Genomic DNA, 13,354 nt, shown 5'->3' with positions numbered 1-13,354 from the left:
TTAGCTTGTTTGCAAGCTAAGTTTGACTCTTTTAGTGCTATGGAGCCACTACAGATGCCATTTAGAAAAATAATAATCATTTTTTCCCAGGGCCCACAGGGGCAGGGGACAAAAATGGACCCTGGACCTCAAACAGTTGCCCACCCCTGCATCACAGATATGGCGTGGAATGTCAGGCTATATTCCTGAATGTACAAAGAAGGAGCACATAACAGAGGTATTTCCAAGTCCACCGCGGCTGAACCATATAACAGAGGTATTTCCAGGTCAAACTGGCTTGCATCCCAGGGGTGGGGTTGCCTTCCTCTGTAACATGTGGCTTAACTAACTTATTTGAGTCTTCTGCAGCTATTTGTTAATGTGAGCATGTTTCCTCCCTGCTTATGACATGCCATTGTCTGAACTGAATAGACTTAGGTGTGAGGTACTTAGAACTCCCTTGCTAAAAATCCAAACACCCCCCACCCCAAGAACTTTTAAAAGACTAGGCCACATTTCAGTCCCCAAGGCTCTCTTCCCTGAGGAACAAAGGGGTACTTACTCTGGAGGGTCCATCTTGCTGACATCAACATCTTTCAGGAAGTCACTCTGCAAGGCTTGCTCCGCTGTGCATCGTTTACTGGGGTCTAGTGTCAGCATGTGGTCCAGCAGGTCAAGAGCAGCAGAAGGAATGCTGGGAGGAGAGAGAGAAAATGAAACACACACATGTGCTCGCCATGATGATGATGATGATTAAGTTCTGTTACTTTACACAGTACTTTTCCTAAAGGTTTAAAGCATTTTGCATAAACTACATCATAATGCCCCCTGTACCCGGCCCTGCAAGGTAGGCCAGTATTATTACTCCTGTATTAGGGATGGAACTGAGACAATGGCTTGTCTAACTTCACCAGTGTGTTCCTATAGCTAAGACAAAATTTGAACAGGGAGACTTTGGCTGCAATCCTATGCATACTTTCTAGAAAGTAAGTCCCTTTGCTGTGGATTCAATCCCCACCTTTTATGGTTAAAAGGATCACTAGAGAGGGCCTCTGCCTGTAGAGCTGCTGCTACTCAACGATGTGATGTGGCTGCAAAAAAGGCCAATGCTATTTTGGGCTGCATTAATAGAAGCAAAGCTTCCAAATCACGTGAAGTACTAGTTCCCCTCTACTCAGCACTGGTTAGGCCTCATCTGGAGTCCTGTGTCCAGTTCTGGGCACCGAACTTCAAGAAGGATGCAGACAAGCTGGAGAGGGTTCAGAGGAGGGCAACAAAGATGATCAGGGAACTGGAAACAAAGCCCTATGAATAGACTGAAAGAACTGGGCATGTTTAGCCTTGAGAAGAGAAGACTGAGGGGAGATAGGATAGCGCTCTTCGAGTACTTGAAAGGTTGTCACAGGGAGGAAGGCCAGGATCTCTTCCCGATCATCCCAGAGTGCTGGACACGGAATAATGGGCTCAAGATACAGGAAGCCAGATTGCGGCTGAACATCAGGAAAAACTTCCTGACTGTTAGAGCAATGTGACAATGGAACCAATTCCCTAGGGAGGAAAGGGCTCTCCCACACTGGAGGCATTCAAGACGAGGCTGGACAGCCATCTGTCAGGGATGCTCTGACTTGGATTCCTACACTGAGCAGGGGGTTGGACTCAAGGGTCTTGTAGGCCCCTTCCAACCCTACTATTCTATGATTCTAGTCAGGGTACATATTTCTGGGCTGGATGGACCAATGGTCTTACTCATAAGTCACCTTCATACATCCATATGAAAACCACTTATCTGAGTCCTAAGAGCAGACAGGATAAGCCAGCCTTCAAACACGAACGAAAGCAGTTCTAGGATTAAGCCATCCATAAATCACCTGAGTAGCAGAGTGGCCCTGCCCATTCCTATGCTGCTGCAGCCCAGCCTGCCCTGCCAACTCAAGAGTGCTGACAAGGGAGAGGACTTGGATAAGCATGATGCTTGGAGGTGTTTTCACTAGCTATCTTTCTGGATGACCCAGCCTCCATTAACTTTCAGCAGTCGGCATGCTTATGCCATGCACGCTCTCACTTATGTCATATGGCAACAGAGATATGATTCTTAGCAGCTGATACAGGAATTAGATTTGGGACAATTTGCCAAACCTTGAATTTGTTCGAACCCATGTGACCAGTCCTTTCAATTCAAGAAAGAATAGAACTTAATGCAAACTATCCTAAGTATATTAACATTGGCACTGGCACAAAAAAAGTACCCATAGCAAAATGTTGCAGTGTAACCCCAGCCCCTAATAGAAGTGTTCCTCTTCAGGACTCCTGCCAGCCTGGAACAAGAGATTTGTACCACTGTTTGGGGCTCATCCTCCCTAGATCCTTTCCCACTATAGAATGCTACAGGGTTTACAGTTTGGGGCTGGCTGCTATCCCCAAACCAAGCACTCTGTTGTCATGTATTGGAGGCATCATAGAGTTGGAAGGGGCCATTTAGGCCACTGAGTCCAACCCCCTGCTCAGTGCAGGAATCCAGTTTAAAGCATCCCTGACAGATGGCTGTCCAGTCTCTGCTTGAATACTTCCAGCCACTGGGCAGTTGGTTCTATTGTCTGACTGCTCTAACTGTTAGGAAGGTTTTCCTGATGTTCCACTGAACATGTTCAAGCTTCTCTCCCTCAAAAGTTCTCCTAAATAAAATTGGCTTAGCCTTTCTTCTGAAATAGAAGAGAGAAGTGGCCAAGCAAGCCTCCCTGGGAAGGGAATTTCAAAGCCTCGGAACCACCAATAAAAAAGCCCTGTCCCCTGTGGCCCTACAGTCCCTAATCTCTCACGGGGGTGGCACATGGAGATTAGAAAATAGATCCTGCACTTTGTGATTTTATAAAAAAAACACATGAGGACTTGTAAGCACACCATGCTGAGCCCTCAGCCAGGAAATTTAAAAAAAACATACAAGGAAAACTCCTCCCGCAGGCGCCTTCGGTACTGCTTCTTCGGTTTCATGGTGTTGAAGTAGGGTAGCTTGATAACATCTGGCCACACAGCCGGACAGGGACTTCCACAAAGACGGCTGCAAGAGAAGCGAAAGAGGAGGAGGGGGAACACAACTATGTAAAGTATCTCTGTAACACTATATCTCCTAGGATTCCTTGGCGGTTTACGAAAGTTAAGAACTACAACATGAAATAAACTTCCTTTGAAATCAAATAGTTTGAACTAGGGCTGTGCACAAATGGCCTTTAGAAATTCTCCACCATACGTTTTGGCAGAGAAATTTGGGAGACGATTTCACCACATTTCTCCAGTAGGAGGAGAAATTCTCAACCGCTTCTCCCAGGCTGGCTCCCCAGTGGCAGGGCTTGTAGCACAGCCTCTTTCTTTTTTCCTAAGGGGTTTTCATGCTGCAACAGCATCAACCGTCTTGGCAGGCTGGCCCCCGGTTTGCATCCACCACAATGCAGGTGGGGGAAGTGTTGCGACCAGCTCCAGGGATGAGGTGGAGTTAGTGCTCTGCCAAAACCTGTCCTCCAATTTCCTGAAAGTCCCCACCCCCACTCCCCGCAATGAAAGAGGCTTCTGTTGTTCTGCCCCATTCAGCATGTTTTATAGTTTATTTTTGTGGTGTTTTTGAGCTTAGCTAATCACAGTGCGCCTCCCAGGCTGCCTGCACTTCCTGATCTGAAAAGGCCCCAAGGGACGAATTACCTCATGGTGCCTTAAACTAGGCTTTAATTGAAGTGAAGGAAGCTGAGGAGGCTACGGGCTGCTGGAGAGATGATTGTACAATGAAAAGCAGGACACTTGTGCTCACTCCTCAGCCACCTCCTAAACCCAAACCTGACCCACGAGAATTTCTCCGAAATTTCTTCACCAGTGAATGTCTTTTCGAAAGCGATTTCTCTTCTATCAAAGGAGAATGAGAATGGTCAAAAAAAAGTGGGAGAAATTTTCGGCACAGCACTAGTTTGAACATTTGAGTCTTCCAAACACATAGGGCTGAAAGACACTGATTGGTGTTTGATGAAGGGCAAGCCACTCCTCCCAACTAGCAAGGCCGAGTGGTATGGCAGCTATCAATTGTGTGCAGGTGCACTCTCACTCTCATTGCGTGAAATCCTGTCCCGTGGACTGATGAGACAGGGCTTCATAGCAAGGCTGGAAACAGGCCAAAACATGGGCATGGCACAAAGTCTCTCAAGAGGTAACAGGTCTCCTATAAAGCCTCCTGACTGCTAAGCTGGATTAGGTTAACCATACAGAATTGCCCATTTCTTTGACATTCTAAGGACTCCCATGATGAGTGCATTCCTGTTAACCAGGATGTTCTTCATACTAGAGCTAAGAAATAACTTCATCACCTGAAAGTTAAAAATACACACACACAGTGCACTTAAATGCTCTTGAGTGATGCCCAATTAACTCTTAAGTACTTTGAAAGAACCCAAATGTTATAAAATAACTGCTGGAATGGGCTTTTAAATGGCAGCAATGAGGGCATGGGGGAAAAGGAGAGATATTAGAATACATTTTGGTTAACAGGAGTGAACTTTCCATTATGTATCTTTGAGGTGCCATGGAAAGAAAGCTGCTGTGCCCTTCAGTGCTAGAGGGGAGGTCCTCTCACTTTCTGGAGTTCAGAGCAGGCAGGGAGGATTCTCACCCATTCGCACAAAATGGAAAGGATATACTCCTCCTTGCAGTGAACTGCAAAGCGGCAGGCGTTCACAGTGATGAGCTTCTGCTTTTGATCTTTCTGAAGAAGGTTAGGGTGGGCTAACAGGAGACACCAGGAGATGAAGGGTAGAAAAAGGCTAAAGCGGGGGGCTCTCAAGCTGTGGGACAGAACCTCCACCACCCCAGGAAGGGCTCAAAACACCTGGAGGAGAGCATGACATTCCAGGGAAGGAGAAGATCCTTCAGCCAGCACAGCCAGAAGCACTTTCCTCCCAGCAGCAGATATTTTGTGATGCAGCTACTCAAACTCCTATGCGAACTGTGGAAGCTGTACTGCAGCTCTTTCAGGCTCCTGCCTCTTTCCCACATTGTTTGGTTTTAACAGAGAGTCTGAGGTACCCTATCCTAGTCCTCTTATAGTATCAGTGGTGGATTAGTATAGTACCCCAGTCCATAGCTCCTTTTTGCACACAGGAATGGGCTGCATACTGGGGATTCTGTGCACTTAAGACAGGGCTGCTGGGGGCAGGGGGAGGAGGGGTGGCTTAGAAAATGCCTTATTCTCTAAGCCACCCCCAAGTGGTTTAGAAACTGGGGACCCATGTTCAAAAAATTGTTGAGAAACACTGAATTAGGGATGTCTAGGGCCTAAATGTCTGTGATGGTGCTGGCCAAGGCTTACCTACTTTAATCTGGTGGCAATTAGATGAGTATTCAAATGAGGTCCAGGGAGGATATTTTTCTTTTATTGACAAAAGATTTGCAAGAATCACTTCTGTTCGTGTTTTCATGGTTTTGATAAGAGTAACCAGCAGCTACTTTCTGTTCATACAAAGATCTGATCTGCAGGCAGAGAGCCTGAAGACCTAGTCACACACCAACCTACACTAAAATAATTGCAGGCCGTTCCTGAGAAAAACAACTATTGGCATTGCCAAGGGACAACACACAAACTGCTTTCTGTACATTCTCTCCACGACACTCAGAATGCTTTACCTGATTAATTCAAGCTGGGACAATTCAAGATTGGCTTGAAAAATAGGCTTCTTTGTAAATAGTTCCCCAAGGATGCAGCTGGGAGGGAAACAGGGAGAAAAAATGGTTGAAACAAACCACAGAAACTGAGATGAGTATTTGAATGGAGGGAACCTCTCTTAGGTTGCCTAGGAGGCTTGTTAAAAATCAAGGGAAAAATGCACAGGGAGATGACCGGCCAAAGTTGCATGCAAAAAAATCCACAATTCTATCCATCTCTAAGGAACATTTTCCAATTGCCTTGTGGATAGTTAAGCCTGTTACATATTCACCATTCCCAAGGAAAGAGACCATTATAAATACATTCAGGAAGTCTGCTTACTTGTAAAGAGAAGCAGCCAGTAAGCCCATTCCTACTAGGGGTTACTATGAATTTTCCACCTCTGACTAGGAGGAAGGAGGGAGGTCATAGAGCTGCATAGCTGAATCCTCCATTCCTTAGTGCCCTGTGCAGGGAATTGCTAAGCAGAATCTGTCTGCAACAAGGGATTGGGCTATCAAATGTTAAAAGGGACAACAGGCTGCATCAAATAATAAAAAATAAAATCCCACAGGCACTTTTATAGGAACAGGTACTTGCACACACTAGTGGCCATCGCTGTGGTGTAAGCTGAAGACTCTGGTCTACAGCATGGTTATCTAGCATGAACCACCTCAGCTACTCCAATATGGCAAAATAGTAAATAAGAGTATTTTTAGCTAATAGTGCACACAAAACTCCACAAAGGTATAGGCCACTTCAAAAGCATAACGCATGGAAAGTGTTTAGTCAGGATGCTGGCAGCCACATGCTTGTTATCAGAAGGCAAAAAGAATACAAGTCACTGGCTCACCCACAGCTCCAGACATCTATGGCTGGTGTGTAACGCTCCTCGCCTAGCAGCAACTCAGGTGGTCGATACCATAATGTAATGACTTTATTAGTATACGGACGGCTAAGTGAGAAAAAAAATAATGTAAGTAGCACCTGAATGTTGAAATTTCTGAAAAGAATCAGAACATACATACAGATGTTTCAGTGGTGCAACCAACGGAATTTTGGTGTAAGAATAAAACCCCAAACCATCTTGGACTTGAGCAGGCTCCCTACACACACACACATGCACAGTGAACTGTACTGGGACCACTTTCCTCTAGTGACAGAGCGTGCGTGTGTATGCATGCCTGAGAGAGGGGGGAAGTGGTTTTAGATGGGCCAGAATAACCCTCTCCCCCAGAGCAACACCTAACCAATTCATTAAATGGAAAGGTGTTTTTGGGTTTTTTTAACATTTTATCCAAATCTGTGACACAGGTGCTTTCACAAGTGATGCTAAGCATACCATTGGTCACTAATGTTGCTTTAAAAAACATGGTTTTTTAACCACTTTACATGGTTAATGGGGTAACATTTATAGAACGTTCTGAATTATATTTCTATAATAAAGTATGTAATGCAGAGAATACAACATGGGAAACTTATGCTCTTCCATGGGGACTCCAGTGGTCTCCCATCTAAAGGGCTAATCAGATCCCCATCTGCTCAACCTCATATGCTTCCAGACAGACATTTATTTCAAATGATATGGTGGGTGAATATATTCTTGATCCTGGTAAAAGACATGATCTTTAAAAAGTGCATATTACTGGGCAATATCACTATCTTTAATCCCAGAGTAGTCCAGTCTCCAGGCTTCCCTTCCAGGTGCAGGTGTAATGACCACACTCAGAAGAAGAGCCTGGAGGCTTAGCTACCCCAGGAGTAACATTCTGCTTGTAACGTTTTTAAGAATATGAAAAATATGACCATTTGCGTGTGTGTGATGCTGGAACAAACATTCAATAATATTGTGAAAGCAACTTGTGTTAGAAGCATTTTAATTTCATCTCAATATCACTTCCAAAGTCTTTTCAAGTTTCCCCCCAATCTCTTGACCCAGGACTAAATACAACACACATCTAACCATTCTGAAACACCACTGACACCGATGTCCACCCTACTGATAAAGCTATCAGGAGCAAGCTTAAGTTTGATCCATCACACAGAGCTCTTGTGAGGGGGGAATGATACATAGATCCCCAGAACACTACTGAAGGCTACTGGAAGTCAGCCTCAAATCAGCCTATATTTATATCAAAGCCTGACTATTGCTTATTATTATTGACTATTGACCATTCATACTGGAGAATGCCAAGCTACTTACATCCTTATCTCAGTTGTCCTCTAAACACATTTTTACCCTAGTGAAAGCTAACCTAAGGCTCAGAATAATTTGTCTGAGGGCTCCCAAAAGCTCAAGAGTGAGGCTGGATTTAAACCCAGGTTCAAGTTCAAGATGCTACCCAGATATTCACACAAGAAATTACAGCCACAAATCAGTGGAACCATCTCCTGCATAAGCACCCACTGAGACAAAAGGGAGACATGCAAGAGATTATTTGTACCTCTTTGCAACTGATTTTAATGGGACTTGTGCTGGAAACCATTCTGGTGGACTTCACCTGAAGCAGCCAAATCCACACTCACACAAAACTAGAAAACATCCAAAATCATACGGTGAAAAGGAAAGACAAAGTCCCAGGATGTAAAAAAAATAACTTTTTATTTCTCGGGGTAGTCCAGTACATTTTGGCCCTGTACCATATATTTCTGGGCCTTCAGGGGCTGTACAAAAAGTGGACAATACAACACATTAGTTTATAAACATTTAAAAATATCTTATTAAACTGCATATACATATTGCAACTGTGCCTATTTTTTAACGTAGTTAAAAAATTTAAATGTAGCCTAGAGAGATCTCTGAATTTTTTTTGCTTCCAAGATTAAATCTGGTGACTGGTGACATGATTAACAAACAGAGGTTTGTATACATTCTCTTAACTCTTCTCAGATGTACCCATAATTGCACTGATTAAATTCAATGTCTTTCATTTGTGGACATGCACTGCACTCTTAGGGAGTGCTGAGAAAGCTCTGTACTTTAAAAGAAGGGAAGAAAATCCAGCTCTTCATTAAGGCTCACAGGGGGTCAAAGTTTTCAGCCTTAAAATCCACTGTAGTTCCTTCTTTAGCAGAGTTTTTTTCATTGTCTGCAGGGTGTTTCTGTAATGCCCCAAACCTGATGTCTTATACGGTGATTTTCTTCTAAAAAATGACTTACTAAGGGGGTGCCCTATTTTTTACTCCTAATATTACAAAGGTGTTCCCTCACACATATTTTGAGAGCTTTGAAGAGTTAAAAGAAGGTATCACTGCCTTGTTGTGGCGAAGGGGCTTGCGTAACTCAGCGAAGCCATAAGCTATGCCGTGCAGGGCCACCCAAGACGGCAGGTCATGGTGGAGAGTTCTGACAAAATGTGGTCTACTGGAGAAGGAAATGGCAACCCGCTCCAGTATTCTTGCCAAGAAAACCCCACGGAACATATCACAAGGCTAAAAGGTATGATGCCGGAAGATGAGCCCCTCAGGTCGGAAGGTGTCCAATATACTACTGGGGAAGAGCAGAGGGAATTTCCAAGTAGCATCAGAAAGAGTGAAGTGGCTGGGCCAAAGCCAAAAGGGCACTCAGCTGTGGATATGTCTGGTGGTGAAAGGAAAATCCGATGCTGTAAAGAACAATATTGTTTAGGAACCTGGAATGTAAGATCAATGAATCAAGGTAAGCTGGAGGTGGTCAAACATGAGATGGCAAGATTGAACATTGACATCTTGGGAATCAGTGAACTAAAATGGACAGGCATGGGCGAATTTAATTCAGGTGACCATCATATCTACTACTGTGGGCAAGAATCCCTTAGAAGAAATGGAGTAGCACTCATAGTCAATAAAAGGGTGGGAAAAGCAGTACTGGGGTACAATCTCAAAAACGACAGAATGATCTCAGTACGAATCCAAGGCAAACCATTCAACATCACAGTAATTCAAGTCTATGCCCCAACCACGGAGGCTGAAAAAGCTAAGGTTGATCGGTTCTATGAAGACCTACAACATCTTCTAGAACTAACACCAAAAAAAGATGTCCTCTTCATCATAGGGGATTGGAATGCTAAAGTAGGAAGTCAAGAAATCACTGGGATAACAGGCAAGCATGGCCTTGGAGTACAAAATGAAGCAGGACAAAGGCTAATAGAGTTTTGCCAAAAGAACATGCTGATCATAGCAAACACTCTTTTCCAACAGCACAAGAGGCGACTCTACACATGGACATCTCCTGATGGTCAGTATCGAAATCAGATTGATTATGTACTTTGCAGCCGAAGGTGGAGAAGCTCTAATACAGTCAGTAAAAACAAGACCTGGAGCTGACTGTGGCTCAGATCATGAGCTTCTTATCGCAAAATTTCGGCTTATATTGAAGAACTTAGGGAAAACCACTAAACCATTCAGGTATGACCTAAATCATATCCCTTATGAATATACAGTGGAGGTGAGGAATAGATTTAAGGGATTAGACCTGATAGACAGAGTGCCTGAGGAACTATGGACGGAGGTCCGTAACATTGTTCAGGAGGCAGCAACTCAATCCATCCCAAAGAAAAAGAGATGCAAGAAAGCAAAGTGGTTGTCTGATGAGGCTTTACAAGTAGCTGAGGAAAGAAGGGAAGTGAAAAGCAAGGGAGAAAGGGGAAGATATATCCAACTGAATGCAGATCTCCAGAGAATAGCAAGGAGAGACAAGAAGGCGTTCTTAAATGAACAATGCAAAGAAATCGAGGAAAACAACAGAATGGGAAAGACTAGAGATCTCTTCAAGAAAATCGAGGATATCACGGGAACGTTTTGTGCAAAGACGGGCATGATAAAGGACAAAGAAGGCAGGGACCTAACAGAAGCAGATGAGATTAGGAAGAGGTGGAAAGAATACACAGAAGAACTATACAGGAAAGATCTTAATGTCCCTGATAGCCATGATAGTGTGGCCACTGAACTTGAGCCGGACATCCTAGAGAGTGAAGTCAAGTGGGCCTTAGGAAACATTACTAACATCAAAGCTAGCGGAGATGACAGTATTACAGCTGAGCTATTGAAAATCCTAAAAGATGATGCTGTTGAAGCGCTGCACTCAATATGCCAACAAATTTGGAACACTCAACAGTGGCCACAAGACTGGAAAAGGTCAGTTTACATTCCAATTCCAAAGAAGGGCAACGCCAAAGAGTGTTCAAACTACCGTACAATTGCGCTCATTTCACATGCCAGCATGGTTATGCTCAAAATCCTACAAGCTAGGCTTCAGCAGTATGTGAACCGAGAACTACCGGAAGTACAAGCTGGGTTCCGAAGAGGCAGAGGAACTAGAGATCAAATCGCTAACGTTCGCTGCATCATGGAGAAAGCAAGAGAATTCCAGAAAAACGTCTATTTCGGCTTCATTGACTACGCTAAAGCCTTTGATTGTGTGGATCACAACAAACTCTGGCAAATTCTTAAAGTGATGGGAGTACCAGACCACCTTACCTGTCTCCTGAGAAACCTGTATGAGGGTCAAGAAGCAACAGTAAGAACCAGACATGGAACAACCGAGTGGTTCAAAATTGGGAAAGGAGTACGACAAGGCTGTATACTGTCGCCCTGCTTATTTAACTTATATGAGAGTACATCATGAGAAATGCCACGTTGGATGAATCACAGGTCGGAATTAAGATTGCTGGGAGAATTATCAACAACCTCTGATATGCAGACAATACCACCCTAATGGCAGAAAGCGAAGAGGATCTAAAGAGCCTCTTGTTGAGGGTGAAAGAAGAGAGTGCAAAAGCTGGTTTGAAACTCAACATTAAAAAAAATGAAGATCATGGCATCTGGCCCCATCACTTCCTGGCATATAGAGGGGGAAGAAATGGAAGCAGTGACAGATTTTATTTTCTTGGGCTCCAAGATCACCGCAGATGGCGACTGTAGCCATGAAATTAAAAGACGCTTGCTTCTTGGGAGGAAAGCTATGGCAAACCTAGACAGCATAGTAAGAAGCAGAGACATCACCTTGCCAACAAAGGTCTGTACAATCAAAGCTATGGTTTTCCCAGTAGTCACGTCGTATGGCTGTGAGAGCTGGACTATAAGGAAGGCTGAGCGCCAAAGTATTGATGCGTTCGAACTGCGGTGCTGAAGAAGACTCTTACGAGTCTCCTGGACTGCAAGGAGGTCAAATCAGTCAATCCTAAAGGAAATCAACCCTGACTGCTCATTGGAAGGACAGATACTGAAGCTGAAGCTCAAATATTCTGGTCACCTAATGCAAAGAGAAAACTCACTGGAAAAGACCCTGATGCTGGGGAAGATTGAAGGCAAAAGGAGAAGGGGATGGCAGAGGATGAGATGGCTAGATAGCATCACTGATGCAATGAATGTGAACTTGAGCACACTCTGGGAGAGAGTGGAAGACAGGAAGGCCTGGCGTGCTATGGGGTCACGAAGAGCCGGACACGACTTAACGACTGAACAACAACAACAACAACAACTACTGTTTGCTAATCATGTCACCAAGTCACAGGATCTAATCTTAGAGACAAATTTTTTAGAGATCTCTGGAGGTTACATTTAATTTTTTAAAGTAAGCATACAAAGGCACAGTTGCAATATGTATGTGCAGTTAAATATTTTAAAATGTTTTGTTTATAAATGTAAACTAATGTGTTGTATTGTCCACTTTTTGTGCAGTCCCTGAAGAAGGCTCAGAAATATATGGTAGAGAGCTGAAATGCACTGGGCTACTCTGAGGAATAAAGCTTTATTTTTTACAACCTGGGATTTTGTTTCTCCTTTTCACTGTGTAGCTAAATCCACACCTATCCTTCTCTCACCAAACATCTTACCTTTCTTCCGAACTGTAGAGCCGGGCAAGCCCGAAGTCTGCCAGCTTGATCTGCCCACTGCAAAAAGGAGGTGGCAGTGGACTTTTACTAACAGAGGTTTTCACAAAAGCACAAATAGGCAGCAGTAAATGAACATGAATGACTAAAATTAACAGAAGCAATAGGCATTCATTCACACTTGTAACTCACACTTCCACAAGAGCAGTCTCCAATGCTTTTAAAAAACAACAACTTGCAAATATGGGGGAAGCCATTTTAGTTTAAATGGCAGATCTTAAAACATGGAATAGCCTCTCCCATACTAGAAATCAGTGAACTTCTTTCTAAGATCTCAAACCATAAACATCTGAAATCGTGCAATGTTAAGTTTCCATAAGGTCATCCTGTAGACTTGCATACACAACATTACCACCAGCCTCAAACTGGATAGCCTGCCTAGATCCGGTAAAGATCCTGGGGCAATGGGAGTGGATGCAGCTCTCTGCACCACCCATCCACTGGTCCTTCATCCTCCTCCTTGTGCTATCTGGGGGGAAATCACTACAGCATGTAGAGGAGTAGAATTGGTAAAGGGAGGGACCTGTGGAAGAATGAAGCAGAGAAACAGCTGCTGCATCCGCTCCCAGGCCTCAGAACTTTTAAAAGATACAGGAACAATCTCTGGGCTGTGAAACATATTCATTTATTTCATTCTATTTATATCCTGCCCTTCATTAAAAAAAACAACCTCCCAGAGCGTGTAACGATACTAAAACAGTAAAATACAATAAACATATAGTAAAACCAATAAAACAAACAGTGACAATTGATTGCACTGGCAATTAACCACTCATAAATGCCTGGGTAAAAAGATAGTGTGGTGCTGAAATGTCAATAAAGTTGGTGC

The 13,354-nt window shown here is 43.8% G+C and overlaps 1 protein-coding gene across 7 annotated transcripts in view; it reads right to left on the bottom strand.

The window, feature by feature from the left end:
* The window catches only part of CDK12 (cyclin dependent kinase 12), a 61,296-nt gene that overhangs the window by 28,965 nt on the left and 18,977 nt on the right, over window positions 1–13,354 (bottom strand). For all 7 annotated transcript variants that reach the window (XR_014783800.1, XR_014783799.1, XM_084804485.1 and 4 more), the window contains exons 7-11: window positions 12,469–12,525; window positions 6,507–6,608; window positions 5,635–5,712; window positions 2,918–3,034; window positions 542–673 (exon numbers count right to left, since the gene is read on the bottom strand). Coding sequence is in view for 5 of the 7 variants with exons in the window: in XM_084804485.1 (XP_084660611.1) it covers window positions 542–673; window positions 2,918–3,034; window positions 5,635–5,712; window positions 6,507–6,608; window positions 12,469–12,525 (486 nt within the window). In the remaining 2 variants the exon portion in view is untranslated. The remainder of the gene's footprint in view (window positions 1–541; window positions 674–2,917; window positions 3,035–5,634; window positions 5,713–6,506; window positions 6,609–12,468; window positions 12,526–13,354) is intronic.

This window comes from Heloderma suspectum, chromosome 6, assembly GCF_057233095.1.
Source record: "Heloderma suspectum isolate Gila_16-S chromosome 6, 16-S_ref, whole genome shotgun sequence".
In the NCBI taxonomy this organism is placed as follows: domain Eukaryota; kingdom Metazoa; phylum Chordata; class Lepidosauria; order Squamata; family Helodermatidae; genus Heloderma; species Heloderma suspectum.
Note: the sequence above shows the minus strand (reverse complement) of the source record. Positions and strands in the feature narration are given on the sequence as shown.